The 15,227-nt window shown below is 37.8% G+C and overlaps 1 protein-coding gene across 1 annotated transcript in view; it reads left to right on the forward strand.

The window, feature by feature from the left end:
- Positions 1-14,844, forward strand: part of ftcd (formimidoyltransferase cyclodeaminase) — a 29,912-nt gene extending 15,068 nt beyond the window's left edge. The window contains exons 2-15 of the mRNA XM_057821786.1: positions 3,149-3,255; positions 5,912-6,095; positions 6,252-6,380; positions 6,460-6,548; positions 7,880-8,059; positions 8,153-8,290; positions 8,497-8,628; positions 8,785-8,846; positions 10,447-10,573; positions 10,651-10,812; positions 11,836-11,879; positions 11,955-12,093; positions 12,596-12,691; positions 14,371-14,844. Of these exons, the coding sequence (XP_057677769.1) occupies positions 3,199-3,255; positions 5,912-6,095; positions 6,252-6,380; positions 6,460-6,548; positions 7,880-8,059; positions 8,153-8,290; positions 8,497-8,628; positions 8,785-8,846; positions 10,447-10,573; positions 10,651-10,812; positions 11,836-11,879; positions 11,955-12,093; positions 12,596-12,691; positions 14,371-14,454 (1,623 nt within the window). The 5' untranslated portion in view covers positions 3,149-3,198 and the 3' untranslated portion in view covers positions 14,455-14,844. The remainder of the gene's footprint in view (positions 1-3,148; positions 3,256-5,911; positions 6,096-6,251; positions 6,381-6,459; positions 6,549-7,879; positions 8,060-8,152; positions 8,291-8,496; positions 8,629-8,784; positions 8,847-10,446; positions 10,574-10,650; positions 10,813-11,835; positions 11,880-11,954; positions 12,094-12,595; positions 12,692-14,370) is intronic.
- Positions 14,845-15,227: the final 383 nt, after the last annotated feature.

A 15,227-nucleotide genomic window follows, 5' to 3' on the forward strand; every position in this document is an offset into this window, starting at 1 on the left:
GCATAATTTGCATCAATTCAATTTACTACGTCGTTTTCTTTCTCCAATGAACAACATAAACAAAGCACAATGTTGCCCCTTCTGTTCGATGTACGTACTGTATGGAGAAAAACTATCGCTCAATCTATCAACTGAGAATGTGACTAAGTGATAAAATTGCATTTACTGACACTTTTTTAAATTCAAAAATCCAATTGCTCTTCAAACAGATTTTTCTCAGACAACAGATGTGGCATAGGGAGAGTACAGAGGTCATTCGGAAGATTGCCTATGATCTTTAATCAAACTGCAAGTCTACAATGCCCCTGTTTTATATATTACGGTAATCTTATCTTGACTTGATTGATTCAAAAAATGCGAACTGAAGCCATTTTTAAAGGTGGGATTATAAATGATGCATCCCCTCCATCTTCTTTTTCCACTTCCTTTGCGATTGTTGCATAACATTCCTAATACTATCACTTTCATTTTCCCATGACAACAATTTGAGTACCTAAAAGCATTCAGCTTTGCAATTTTGTTTGCATTTTACTTCCCACACTTTCTGTTTGGCAAGTAAAAAAGCAAGGTGCTGGGGAATCGGAATAAACGAATAACACTTCAGATTTGTTTTTGCCAAATCCAGTCCAAACCCACCAAATTCACTACGTCAATGACGACTAAACGTTTTAGGGGGCATATCACCAATACAGCGATATTAAACAATTTTCTTATGTATTTATTGTGCTTTTCATTTTAAAAAAATAATCCACTATCATGAAACTTGATTGCTATAGCTCAGAAGCGGATTTTAGGGGGGGCCAGGGGGCCCAGGTCCCCCCTGGTGTCCGAAAAGTGTCACTGCATGTAATTGACATTCCTATATATATAAAAGTTGTAAAGCAATACAACTGCAACAAAAATGAATGAAATGGACAAAAAGATAAATTTTTATAATGGGTCAAAATTATTTTTCGAGCACCGTAGACGGTCATCTGCTTTAAATATAATTTTTTTTTAAATTAAAAAAAATAAAAAATAAAAAATAGAAAAAAAATATTTAAAAAAAATTTTTTTTTTCTTTGATCAAAAATATTTTTTGATTGAAGCAACCTTTTTTTGGGATTGAATGATTTAGACACAAATGTCTTAATCATAATATGGCCCAAACACAAAAAGACTTGCTTCAATCAAAGAAAACGTTTTCAATGAAAAAATTAAGTGTTTTAATGCAATTTTTTCAATCTCAAATATTTTTTCGCATTCAAAAACTTTTCGATGATTGAATTTTTTCTTTTTTTGATTGAAGTGATTATCGTTTGAAAATCTACATTATTTTGGAGCAACTTTTTTTTTGATTGAATAATAAAGTCAAAAATGCCATGCTAAAATGTCGCCCAAAAACAACTCAACATTACTTCAATCAAAAAAGTTGCTTCAATAAAAAAAAAAAAAAACCTTGATTTCTATCAAAAAAAATCAAAGAAAAATAGCTTTTTAACATTTTTTGGGGAGTTTTTTGAGTTTCACATTTATTTTTGCATTCAAACACCCTTTTTTTGATTGAAGCAACATTTTTTTTGTTGAAAATATATTTTGATTTGGGCAACTTTTTTTTTTTTTATTAATTGAAGCAACTTTTTTTGATTGAACAATAAAAACACAAATCTTCCTCCATATGGCTCTGCCCAGGGGATAAAATTTTTGACTGGGGTAACTACATTGGCACGACACCGGCGGGCGTACCATGTTCAAAGGATGACGATCTTGGCGAAAAGTATTGCCTAAGCAGCCTGATTTAGAATTCCCCTCAAGAAGGATGGGAAAAAAATGCTCATTGTCAACTGATTGTTATAAATATTCTTGTAAGTCAATTTTGTTGCTGGCACTGCGCTTCGGGGTCATCAACATGTTGTGCCCCCCCTGCCCCAAAAGTCAAACTCCGCCTATGCTATAGCTTAAACATCAAGAGTACACTTTTCAAGAGAAATTTTAGTTCTCAGTATTTAATCTTGTTGTATTTGGCTTGATCCATTCTGTTAAATACCAAGGCACTTTGAAACAATTAAAAAAATATTGCTGACTTAATAATCATTTACAGTTAAATAAAGAACATATTTTGGGGTGGTGAAAGATAATTTCACATTACTTACTCTAATTACAGGCTTTTTAATCAATACTAATGTTGAAATTTCTTTCTTGAGACCTTCATGTGAGCTGTGCAGAGAGAGAGAGAAAAATGTTCATTTTCTGATAATGTAGTAGAAAATCCATGATTGTTATAAACCAGGAAAACAATATCGAAATATTTGAAAATGGCATTAGGCAGTGTTCAAACTACTAGACAGAAGTGGAAAATGTGTGGTTTTGTTGATTTCTGCAACACCTGCCAGGAAAATTGTTTAAGATGCAGAGAAAACCTGAGACTTAAGATTTCAATTGAAATATCAGTTACTCTTACAAATTTGGCTGTGACCTTTCTGTGCTCGTGTAGATTTTTCTCTATAATTCATTCCAGTGTCAAGACAATGATGCCAAAAGTGAACCTTGAAAAATGGAAAAAATGGCATGACAAGTATGTTTAGTGTTTACTTCTCATGAAGTAAATGCAGTTTAAACAGAACACTACTTTTTCTATATGTTGTTTAGTAGCCTTAAGCTGATTTCGGTCACTAAACATGAAAGTGGTGTGTTTCCGCTGAACACACACACAGATCACTTACAATCAGCTCTAACCTATGACACTAGCTGAAAAGATTTTTGTCTTCTTCAAAGAGTTTAAGAGTTATAGTTTATGTTCAACTAACCTAACATGACCTCTGACCTTCCCAGAAGGATTCCCCCCCCCATGTTTGAAGATTCCAGTTTGTCAAAAAAAAACAAGTGAGCATGGCAGCATGATCTTTGCTTCTTGGTTCCTGCTGAAGACTCACGTCGTTTGCAGTCTTTTCAATCAATTACACATACAGTGAAGTTTGTTACATTGGATTACTTATTGTGAGGAGTTGGATGAACTTTGAGCAAACATTCTACCAATTCATTGAACATTTAGCAGCGTCTGGTTGTTTCGTATTGACTCGCCCTACATGGGCACTTTCTGCTCTGTACACAACATTTGGGATGACCTACTGTTAATGATTCAGCTGAGTGTCTGTGTGTATTTCAACAGTGAATGGAGGTGTCTAGTCAGTTCCAGACGGAGGTCATACTGAAAACATTATGGCTGCTCAGCTGGTTGAATGTGTCCCCAACTTCTCAGAAGGCAAAAATCAAGAGGTCAGTTTATTACATGAATTTCTATGTCCTTTTGGTTGATTGTGTTAATTCTTTCCACACAGTATTTTTAATCTTTCAGCAATCTTACTATGCAAATAACAGCAACAGAAAACCTTCGTTATCATGAAACGTTTTGAGGCACCATAAGATATGTGTACATTGACATATGGGTTTTTCAAGGTATGAGAAATTTTTTGCTTTAACTTGCAAGCGCAAACAAGATAGGAGAACTGTATGGTGATAGTAAACCCAACTTACTTCATAATACGTTTTATTTTGTCAGATAGTAAACATTTTTTCAAAGAAGAAGAATCATTGATCTATTAATTGCCATCCACTGCAACCACCAAACAACTTTGCATTGGGGATCACCTCACCATCTGCTTACACATAAAGGAAACACCGTTTATAGGTAAATAAGTAGCATCAATAGTTGTGGAGTTATGACCCTTAAAGTGGGAATATTTGAACACGTATGGGAGCGAAAGGTATATACAATACTGGCCAAAAGTATTGGCACCCATGCAATTCTGTCAGATAATGCTGAATTTCTCTCAGAAAATAATTGCAATTACAAATGCTTTGGAAGTAATATTTTCATTTATTTATTTGCTTGAAATGAAAAAAACAAAAGAGAATGGGGGGAAAAAATCATTATCATTTTACACAAAACTCCAAAAATGGGCCGGACAAAAGTATTGGCATCCTTTGAAAAATGTAATGCTTCTCTAATTTGTGTAATTAACAGCACCTGTTACTTACCTGTGGCACATACCAGGTGGTGGCAACAACTAAATCACACTTGCGGCCAGTTAAAATGGATTAAAGTTAACTCCACCTCTGTCCTGTGTCCTTGTGTGTACCACGTTGAGCATGGAGAAAAGAAAGAAGACCAAAGAACTCTCTGAGGACTTGAGAAGCAAAATTGTGAGGAAGCATGGGCAATCTCAAGGCTGCAAGTCAATGTCCAAGGATTTGAATCTTCCTGTATTTACCGTGCGCAGTTTCATCATCAATAAATGTAAAGCCCATGGCACTATGGCTAAATTCCCTAGATGTGGACAGAAAAGAAAAATTGAAGAGAGATTTCAACGAAAGATTGTGCAGATGGTGGATGAAGAACCTCGACTAACATCCAAATCAGTTCAAGCTGTCCTGCAATCCGAGGGAACAAGTGTCAACACATACTATCCGTCGGCGTCTGAATAAAAAGGGACTCTATGGTAGGATACCTAGGAAGGCCCCACTTCAGACCCAGAGACATAAAAAGTCAGGCTGCAGTTTGCCAGAACTTACCTGAGAAAGCTAAAAACGTTTTGGATGGTCAGATGAGACAAAGGTAGAGCTTTTTGGGAAAAGGCATCAACATAGAGCTTACAGGGAAAAAAACGAAGCCTTCAAAGAAAAGAACACGGTCCCCACAGTCAAACAATTCGGAGGTTCCCTGATGTTCTGGGGTTGCTTTATTGCCTCTGGCACTGGACTGCTTGACCGTGTGCATAGCTTTATGAAGTCTGAAGTCTACCAACAAATTTTGCAACATAATGTAGCGCCCAGTGTGAGAAAGCTGGGTCTCCCTCAGAGGTCATGGGTCTTCCAGCAGGACAATGACCCAAAACACACTTCAAAAAGCACTAGAAAATGGTTTGAGAGAAAGCACTGGAGACTTCTAAAGTGGCCAACAATGAGTCCAGACCTGAATCCTATAGTACACCTGTGGAGAGATCTGAAAATGGCAGTTTGGAGAAGGCACCCTTCAAATCTCAGAGACCTGAAGCAGTTGGCCAAAGAAGAATGGTTTAAAATTCCAGCAGAGCATTGTAAGAAACTTATTGATGGATACCAGAAGCGGTTGATCACAGTTATTTTGTCTAAAGGTTGTGCTACCAAGTATTAGGATAAAGGTGCCAATACTTTTGTCCGTCCCATTTTTGGAGTTTTGCGTAAAATGATGATTTAATTTTTTTTCATTCTCTTTTGTGTTTTTTTTTTCATTGAAAGCAAAATTAATGAAGATATTACTACCAAAGCATTTGTAATTGCAATCATTTTCTGAGAGAAATTCAGCATCATCTAACAGTATTGCAGGGGTGCCAATACTTTTGGCCAGTAGTGTACACAGACAATATCATAACACTCAAAAGCATAGTAGCCTTTGTCCTTTTGGGAAAAAAATAGACTCATTAATGCAGCTCAACAAGTCCCTGACAATAATGGTCACTCTTTCTTATTTGAGTGCATATACTATATTACACTGTCATCATCCCCGCGGTGCTCAAAGCAGCACACCCGAGGGGGCAGCATGTTTTACATTCAGTTCAGTTGTTATTTCCCATGTTAAAAAACACATTAAAACCATGTTTATTGAATGGGAAGGCTGGAACACATTGCAGTAAACCCTTACTTTAGTTTAGAAGTTTTATTACTAGTCTTGCCATTACAGTTGTTGCTCTATTTTCTCTATATAGTACTACTGTTCTCCATTATTCTCATATTGTCACAATTTCTTGATTCCCATCAGTTTGGAAACGGTAGGTATGTCCCACAAATGTTAGGATTTTGAGAAAATGGAAAATGTTCTCGTTCTAAATATTTATAGACCTGTGGTTAAACAAAGCGAAAATGTCAGTAAATTGACACCATTGTCACCTTTCAGATTATTAACGCCATATCGGCAGCCATTAGCAACACACCCGGGTGTACCCTGCTGGATGTCGATCCCGGAACCTCCACTAACCGGACCGTATACACGTTTGTGGGTCCTCCTGATTCTGTTGTGGAAGGAGCGCTGAATGCTGCTCAAAAGGCATTCAGCCTTATTGACATGAGCCACCACTCAGGTACTGTGATGTCTTCTGTTTAATTTACACTGCTACATTCTGAACCATCTGGAAGACACTATTAAGCGATATTTTATTGTGACCAGAAAGGATTGAGTTCATGTCACTGGGAGGGAATAAGCTCATGGATTAAAAAAACTGTATGTGTTTATTCAGGTGAGCATCCTCGTATGGGAGCACTGGATGTCTGTCCTTTCATCCCTGTGCAGAACGTCACAATGGAGGACTGCATCCGCTGTGCCAACATCTTCGGACAAAAACTGGCAGATCTGCTAAATGTGCCAGGTGAGATGCAACTGTGTTTTGCGAAGAAAATTCAACAAAAATTTTTAATTTAAAAAATGAACAAGCTCTGTGCCCTCAGTCTTCCTTTATGGTGAAGCAGCACGCTGCGATGCACGTAGGAGTCTTCCATCTGTGAGAGCTGGCGAGTATGAAGCTTTAGCTGATAAAGTAAGACCTTCTTACACTAGACATCTGCCACACACGAGACTCTGGGTCTCTTTGATTTACAAAATAACAATATTTAGTGTCAATATATGATGTAATTTCCCATTCCTCTATAGACCCTACTCACCTACGTCACAAAATGACGTGTCGCTGTATCCGGCCGCCATATTGTCCGTAATTTTTAGACCTATTCTCATTGTTTTCAGTTTTATCCTGCAAGTTATAGAGCAATTCATGGAAGCCCCGGTGTTATCTGACGCTGTAAACTCATTGGATGTGTTGCATAAAAGGCGTTATGTGGAAAAGCTTCAGTTTATCCATTCACCAGATCCATATTTGATGCCTAAATCGATGTTTTTCGACCCGCTGTCTTCGCCGTCTTTGCCTGACATCTGCTACCCTGATATTTACAACTATCTTGTCCACACAAAATCAGCCTATTCTCACGAAAGTTTGAAAAACTTTAAGAGCTTGGAGGCTTATAAATACTTCGTTGCTGGTTGGGTGAAACAGGTCCTCGTCCACGAAAATTCGGCAGGAATCTATCTTGTGCTCGGGAAGGTGAGTTACGAAATTTTCAATTCAAAATCTTTTGTTCTTGCTAACATCCACTGTCAAGTCTAATGTATTTCATGTCATTTGTCAATGGAGCTAGGGCTTTTAACGTTTATATGGCTTAGCGATAGCACGCTCACTACATACATATATAATATGTAATAAATATGAAGTGCGATAGCACTACTCCAGATTGTCCCAAGTTGAATTTATTTTTTGGCTTTTGACCTCAATAGTGAAAATTTAAATTAATTGTATGGCAACTGTCTTATTATCCCCTTATAATTATATATTTTCAGGTACTTCATTCACAACGTCTGAGTGTATGTTGTCGGCGATTAGCCTAGCAATGATCTTAATTGTGGTTGTCAGCCCAAAACCCTCTAAATATATATTAAATGCATCTTACCAGATATAAAATGACTACTACATAATCTGTGGTAGTCGTTTGGAGCCCAGTTTTCTCGTCGAATTGCAGCAGTCCATCTCGCTCTCCTCTCCGGGTCTCTCGGAATACGGTAAAGCTTCAAGTCTCTCCATCTATCTTCTCTGTTTTTGCAACCGACCGCCACACACGACTTCACCATTTTGATTATTAATGTTAACGAGCAGAAAAACACGCCATAATAGGAGGAATTTACGAAGCGCTAATGCATTAACATGACGAGTAGACGGACAACATGGCGCGGGGGCGTGGCTGTGACGTCACGTGAGTAGGGTCTATAGTAAAAGCTCGAATTTTCCTGAATAAATGTATTGTACATGCTTCTACTATATAGCTCAAAAAGAAGGAGTGGGCTCCAGACTTTGGCCCCGCTACATTTGTCGCATCATGGGGTGCCACGGTGACGGGTGCACGAAAGTTTCTCATCGCATACAATGTAAACCTCATTGGGACCAAGGAGCAGGCGCATCGCATAGCGCTGGATATAAGGGAGCAAGGCAGAGGAAAAGACCAGGTGAATGCTAGGAATATTTACTACACATCATGTATCAGGCATCACTTTCCCTTTCCTCTCAATGACTAAATGTGTTTTTTGGATTTATCCCAGCCAGGAATATTGAAAAAGGTTCAAGCCATCGGTTGGTACTTGGACGAGGCCAACATAGCTCAGGTGTCAACCAACATCTTGGATTACGAGCAAACGCCCCTCCACTGTGTCTACGAGGAGATCTGCAAGGATGCGGAGGTTAGAAGTTATAGTTTTTTTTTCCCCCATTGGTTAACAATCAACAGTAGAACTGTAGTAGTCTGTTTCAATGAAAACACTGATTTCTGACCAAAAAGTGCATTGACAGACTTTGCTTCTTACAAATTTTGACTTGACAATGACAACAATGACAAGAGGAAAGTGAGTTTAAGTTCCCTCTATTGACAATGCTTATACGCCCTAAGGATCTGAAGCTGCCTATCGTCGGCTCTCAGATTGTTGGTTTGATACCTCTAAAAGCTCTTCTGGATGCTGCAGACTTCTACATTGCCAGGGAACAACTCTTCATTGTGGAAGAGGAACATAAAGTCAGACTGGTAAGATCAAGTGTTCTGTTACTTAGCTTTAAAAATGTGGTTCTCAACTGCCGTCCCCCGAAGAGCTGCATTTTCCTATCTTCATCAATTCATGACCCCCTTTTATAGAATCATTGCAAAGGGTTCTAACCTTCTAAGTCGTGTCTGTGTGGTCAGGTGATCAGCAAGTTGGGCCTTGACTCACTGGGTCCATTCAAACCAAAGGAGCGGATAATTGAGTGAGTTTTAAGTCTCCTCAAGGTCAAATTTGTGAAATGTGCGTCTGTGAGAAGAATAGAATTAAAAAAAAATAATAATAAATAAATAAAATTAAAAAAAAAACAAATAAAAAAAAGATTCATTGTTTATCTTTTAATTAAAAAAGATTAAGAATTTAAAAAAGACTCGGATATTTTCATCCAACTCATGGTGCTTAATTGTTGAAGATAATTTTAGCATGGATGGGTTTAAAGTTAAAGCATGAATCCTTAGACCACAACCTGCAAGAAAATCTGCTAAGATATTTTGGGGGGTTGGTCGCTTGATGCTCCCCATATAATGTAATTGATGCAGTCCACAAGGGAAGTCGTAAATTTCGGTCGACAGCAGAGTATTGCCCAATATAGCGGCTCCATAAAATAAATGAATATCAGTTAAATACTGGTAACTCATTTTAATGTTTATTCCTTATATTGCAGAAAACACTTGAAGTTCCGCTCTGAGACCCCAAATTTGGCCAAATTTCAAAATTGTCCGATATGCATGTGTGATACATCAGTGGAAAGCTTATTATCTCAATTTTCTGGGGGAAGAAAATTTTTGAACAGGAGGGCATTTAAAAAAAAAATAAATAAAAAAAATTAAACAGCAAAACCCTATCTGGAGGCGAGAGCACGCGAGAGCAGAATTACAGACGCCACGACTTTAACGAGATACTATCGCGTACTTACCTTGTTTCGATCCAAAAACTCCATGTAGCATGTATCACCGAGTGTCAAGACACAGCTGTGAATGGCCACAACCGGATTTTGGGGGGATTTTATGGGAGAAACATGGTAATATAACAAGGGTCGCGATGCAGAAATCGCAGACAACAAGGAGTGGTCGAGATGTTATTTTTCACAGATTTACCCTTTTGAACGTTATTTTTCATTTTTCTTTGTTTGGATCGAATATTTATCATCTAAAATATTGGGGAAAATGCGACGGTAACGAAAAAAATACAATCAAGCGATAGTTATGAGGTAGATATCCGTGACTTTTTTACAGATGCCAATTTTTTCATTGTGACGTATTTAAGTTTAAAAGTTTAAAATATGTGAGTGAATAATTTTTTAAAGTCGTTTTTTTTTTTTAACTAAATATTAAACATCAATTAATGATTCTAAGCTAAATATGAAAGACATTTCTAATAATAAATACGATTACTTACCTTCTTTTTATGGCTAGGTTGAAACAAAAGCGGTTGCGTGACATCTGTAAACAGGGGTTTCCAGGGTAAAATGGACAAATTAAAAATAGTTCGGGGGCTTAATTCGCCATGTATCTGCTATTGCAGCATATAGACATATTGTTCTATCAAACACAACAGTTCTTGTTGCTTAAAATACAGCATTTTATTTTAAAGAGGGGTGCAAGAGCAGAAACTGCTTTTTCAGTCTTGTGTTTTCCGCCATATACAAAATAAAATCAAAATACCAATTCATAATATTCAGTTTTTGCACGTTTTCAACAATTATCTTTTAACATTTAAGTACATTAAGAAACAAATCTCTGGATTCACTTGTGTTCCTAAGCACAGCAATGGAGTAATTGCACATTGCTTCTCACCTCCGACAGATACATGGTGGGGTCGAACGATGAGGGCCCCCTGGTATGTCTTTCTCTGCAGCAGTTCATTCGCAGTGTGGGTGCTCGGACAGCTGCTCCTGGTGGAGGCTCAGTCTCTGCCGCCGTGGCTGCTCTGGTAACATTCGCGTATGACAATAAATTGTCACCAAGCAAAACATTGTCATGTTGGTGGGGACATTCTTTGTACTGCAGGGAGCAGCACTGGGTGCCATGGTGGGCCAAATGACTTATGGCAAGAGGCAGTTTGAAGCTGTAGACGGTGTGATGAGGAAACTGATTCCACCTTTTTATCATGCCATGAACGAACTGCTGGACATGGTGGACAGAGACTCATCTGCCTTCAACAGCTATATGGTGTCACTCTCTGTGTCTGATTTCTTATTACAGTGGTACCTTGAGATAAAACTCAACTTAGTGTAAAAGTTTTTTTGATGTGTGAGCTGTGGTTCGGCTGATATTTTTGCTTTAACGTGTGCAAAAGTTTTAAATGTGTTGTGGTGGCACCATGGCAGTGACTGCAACTCAACTCACGTTAGCTAAATTCTTTAAAAAAAGAGGCTTCAAGCAGTATATTGCCACTCCCATTTTAAGGACACTGAGTTACAGTAGTTTTGAAAATCCTCATTTGTTTCTGCATCATTGTGTTATACTGCTTCCTGGAGCCAAGTTGCACAGCAGAATCGCAAGAGGGTTACGGGGTTTAGTTAATCATAATGCAAAACGGTATATTCTTTCCATTTTGTTAAATTATGTTATTGCGTTGTTACAAAGTACAAGATTGGAGAATGCTATTTTCCTTATCAACGAATTCCCTACCATTGATGATTATAGTTGTCAATTATGTTTTTCAGTGGGATAGGGGAAGGATGATCTAATGAAGCACTACTGTGATTTTCCAGAAAGGAAACAATTTTGCTGCTGTAAAACTGCCAGTCATTGCCAGTGATTAAATATTTTAGTTCTAAGATCAGAACAGTTTGTGAATCTAAATCAGAGGTTTCTGGACGAAATGGCTGCATTTTGAAAAAGTTTCCAATGCTCTATACTGGTTATTACCAAAGAACTGAGAAAGGAAGAATCCAGCTTTTTTTTCCAGGTTAAAGAAGAGAGTATATTTTTCATTTGATATATTCATTGTATAGTCACAGAACACAGTATTGAAAAAACAGGATCCATCAAAAAGCTCAAAAATGGCTTTTTGTGCAGGCTGGCATTGATTACATTTATATTTGTACTCTGAGTGAAGAGCACGGTTGTGGAAAGAAACTCGTATCTCATGGGACCACTGTATTTTCTTCTAGGTCTTTGTGTGTGTGTTTTTGTTTTCTGTAACATCTCTTTTTTTGTGCTTCATATTAATTCTGGTTTTTACACCAGGCCGCGCTGAAGATGCCCAAAAATTCTAAAGAAGAAGTAAAAAGGTACACACTCTGGTGACGTTTGTGTGGCAGCAGGATGGAAAAATTTCATTTCAATTATGTGTTGTATCCCGGCAGTCGTGAGGTGGCCTTGCAAGGAGGGCTGAAACAAGCAGTGAGTGTCCCACTGGCTCTGGCCGAGAAGGTCAGCACCCTCTGGCCACCACTTAAAGAACTCGTCTTATACGGGAACATCGGCTGCAAATCAGATGTTCAGGTAAAAAAGAAATTGGTCTTGCTTTTTGTCGTAGCACGTTCAATCCTTTATAAGACATTCATTTAAGTCGTTGGCTGCCGCTGAAGGCACAAGACATCTAATTTTGACATCTAGCGCTGTCAATGGCATTGAAAGATGAGCATGATAAAAAATAAACAGTACAGTATACCATCTTTGTTTGTTTGAGTGTTGTTGGGGGTACCTAACCAGAGTGTATTTCAGTTTTTATTCCTTTGAAACTTAAATGAATATAAACATTATTATTAAAATTAAGATAATAATAATATAGACCTGCCATTCACATACTGTAAGTGGGCTTTGCATTTTGGGTCATGCTGGCCACACCAAACGTTAATATTGTGTCCCAAATGACCCAAAATGTTACGTTCATTCATGTGGATGCCAATTCTTAATGGGGTTGTGTTTTTTATTTAGCAGAAAGCCACTTCCCCTATAAAGGGTTAAGCTGGAAGTACCTAAATGTGGTTATTTTGACTTTTAGGTTGCAGTCAAAGCATTGGAAACAGCTGTTTTTGGGGCCTACTACAATGTCATTATCAACCTTAAAGACATCACAGATGACAATTTCAAGAAGACGGTAAGCATTCACATGCTGTTTGAATGAGTCGCATTTCAATATGATGTCACTTGTACTTCTGGACTGTAAAAGACTGGATCACCGTTCTTTTAATGGCACCCTTAGTAAGCAAACCCTTTGATGTCATTTGCGCAAAGTGTAGCAAAAACAGTACATGGCTTAAATTTATGTTGTTGTTTTTTTTGTTTTTTTTAACTTTCTTTACCGCTGTACTTAGATGTCATAAATGTCAGTCACAAAGGAAGTGTTACTTAGTGTTTACAACATCCACTAAATGTATCATTCTTTGTTGAACAGGTTTAGGCGTGCTAATTTAGATGTTTTAAAATGGAGGGCTTTTTGTGGCATGTTTGGTGGCACCACCCTAAATTTAATTAAGTTTTTGTCATTGCTTTATTTCAACCAACAAGAGCCAAATATTTTTCCTGGCAACTAGAACTACCTTTGTGCCTACTAGTTACACAAAGAATTAAATGGAAACACAGACAGAAAGACTTGTAGGTCTTAAAAGATAAATGTTAGTATGAGTTATAATAATTTGATATTCATCATCTTGATGTTTTCATTTTTATAAAATTTCCATAAATAGTTTAACTCGTAGGTTGCCATTGTTGTTGACGACGCAATGCACTCTGGGCGGTGACGTCACTGGGCAGCGCTGCCATACTTCCACAGTGTCACTCATTAGCTACATAAACATGTCGTCAGTTCTGCCCTTTCAATTTGAACCCGAGCAGAAAAGTGATGAGCAGGACAGCACTGTCTATATTTCACAAAATAAGCAGCAAAAGCAATTAAATGAATGTCTTTTCCCTTGTGACAGATGAGCACGTAAACCATAGGACTATACTTCCGCATGTTAGAGACATGATTTTCCCTATAAAGACATTGCAACCCACATGTGTTGTCTGTCTGTGTGCTAAAACCTGAAAAGGAAACGCAACTGAAAAGAAAGTGCGATTGGCTTGACCATGGAATTAGAAAACACGGCTCACTTCAGACAGCAAGCAGACAACAATAACATAGGGATTGCATGAAATGGTTTATTGAACACACAAAAAAAACACACGATCACGAAAAGGGAGACACAAAAAGGGTCCGTGACAGAAGGTCAGAATCACAGGATCAATTTAAAAAAAAAAAAAAAAAACCTGAGGGAAAACCGCTGTGAGAGTCAGACAAATGACGCAACTAGCAGCGAAGGGATATACAAACTGTGAAATGCCAGCAAGTCAATATCTCAGCAACCTGCCTAAGATCGTTTTAAAGACACTGCTTAGGAGCTGGAATCGGATGCAGGTACGACGTTGGAAACTCATCCCACAGCTCTGTAACAAAACAATCTGACCGCAGGAGAATGTGACCAAATCATGCAAGTCGTCATACTAGCTTCCCTTGGGTAGCTAGCACAGCTATTCTCCCAGTCCAGACCGACCACGTCATCACCCCCAGCGTGCATTGCACACGTAAAACATGGCGCCCTCCGTAGGTCAAAACATGTACTAAATATTATAGAATTTTAAATCAATGGCAATAATATATCAATGTGTTTCTAATAACCTATTTTAGTAAAAAAGAACAATTGTGGCTTATTAGAGCCTACAAGTCTTTAGGTTTGAGGTTCCCTTTAAACAATTTATCATTTTCTCAGTTATCCAATTTTCCATTCTATCTTGTAGACTCAGTCCAGAGCATCGGCATTGTTAGAGGAGGCAAAGAACTGCGCTGCCACCATCCTTGAAGTTGCAGACAAGCGAACCTGAGTGTTTTTTTTTTTTTTTTAAATGAAATTTTCCCCAAATCCAATAAAACCTAACGACGGACGATAGTGGCTTAAATGTTTGACCACAAGTCATTAAAAGGTCTTTTCTTTGGGTCAGTTCATCTAAGAGCCATTACCTCATTCACTTTTGACGTTCGTCTTTTTGTCAAGGATGTTCAAGGCCGAAGGAGCAGCTAATGGCGCCATGTGTTCCATTAGAGGCAAACGGATTTTCAGTGAAATGAACAAAAAGAACATAAAAAAACATTCTAAATGGTACACGTGCTCTTATAGAACATGTAATGGTATTGAAGAAAAAAACTTTTTTCACACAACTGATTAGGAGCTATAGAGTGCATTTAGGTTTGCTTCTTTCAACAGGTGACAATAAAATCAGTTGACGATGATTGTGAAATGTAAACAGAAATCAATAAAGTTGGGATTTAATTGTATCCCTTCAGGTTTTATTAAAATGGTTTCATGGAAAATATATAATTATGGGGATGCTTTGCAAAGCTAAGCTCCCCACATACAGTATAATATTCAGATTTTGCTTTATCTGAATCAAATTGGATTGGCTGCGTGGTGGAAATGGCAACAAATGAGTTCACAAGGAAGAGACCCAAAAATGTCAGTGGATGACAGTTAAAGGATTGGCAACTAATAATCGTGGTTATTATGTAGAGATTTGGGGCACGACTACAAATGTTAATCCCGTTAGTTCACTGACTCTGCAAAAAAGGCAATGAAATACTTCCACAAAGTATGCCATCT

This window comes from Corythoichthys intestinalis, chromosome 2, assembly GCF_030265065.1.
Source record: "Corythoichthys intestinalis isolate RoL2023-P3 chromosome 2, ASM3026506v1, whole genome shotgun sequence".
NCBI classification, from domain to species: Eukaryota; Metazoa; Chordata; class Actinopteri; order Syngnathiformes; family Syngnathidae; genus Corythoichthys; species Corythoichthys intestinalis.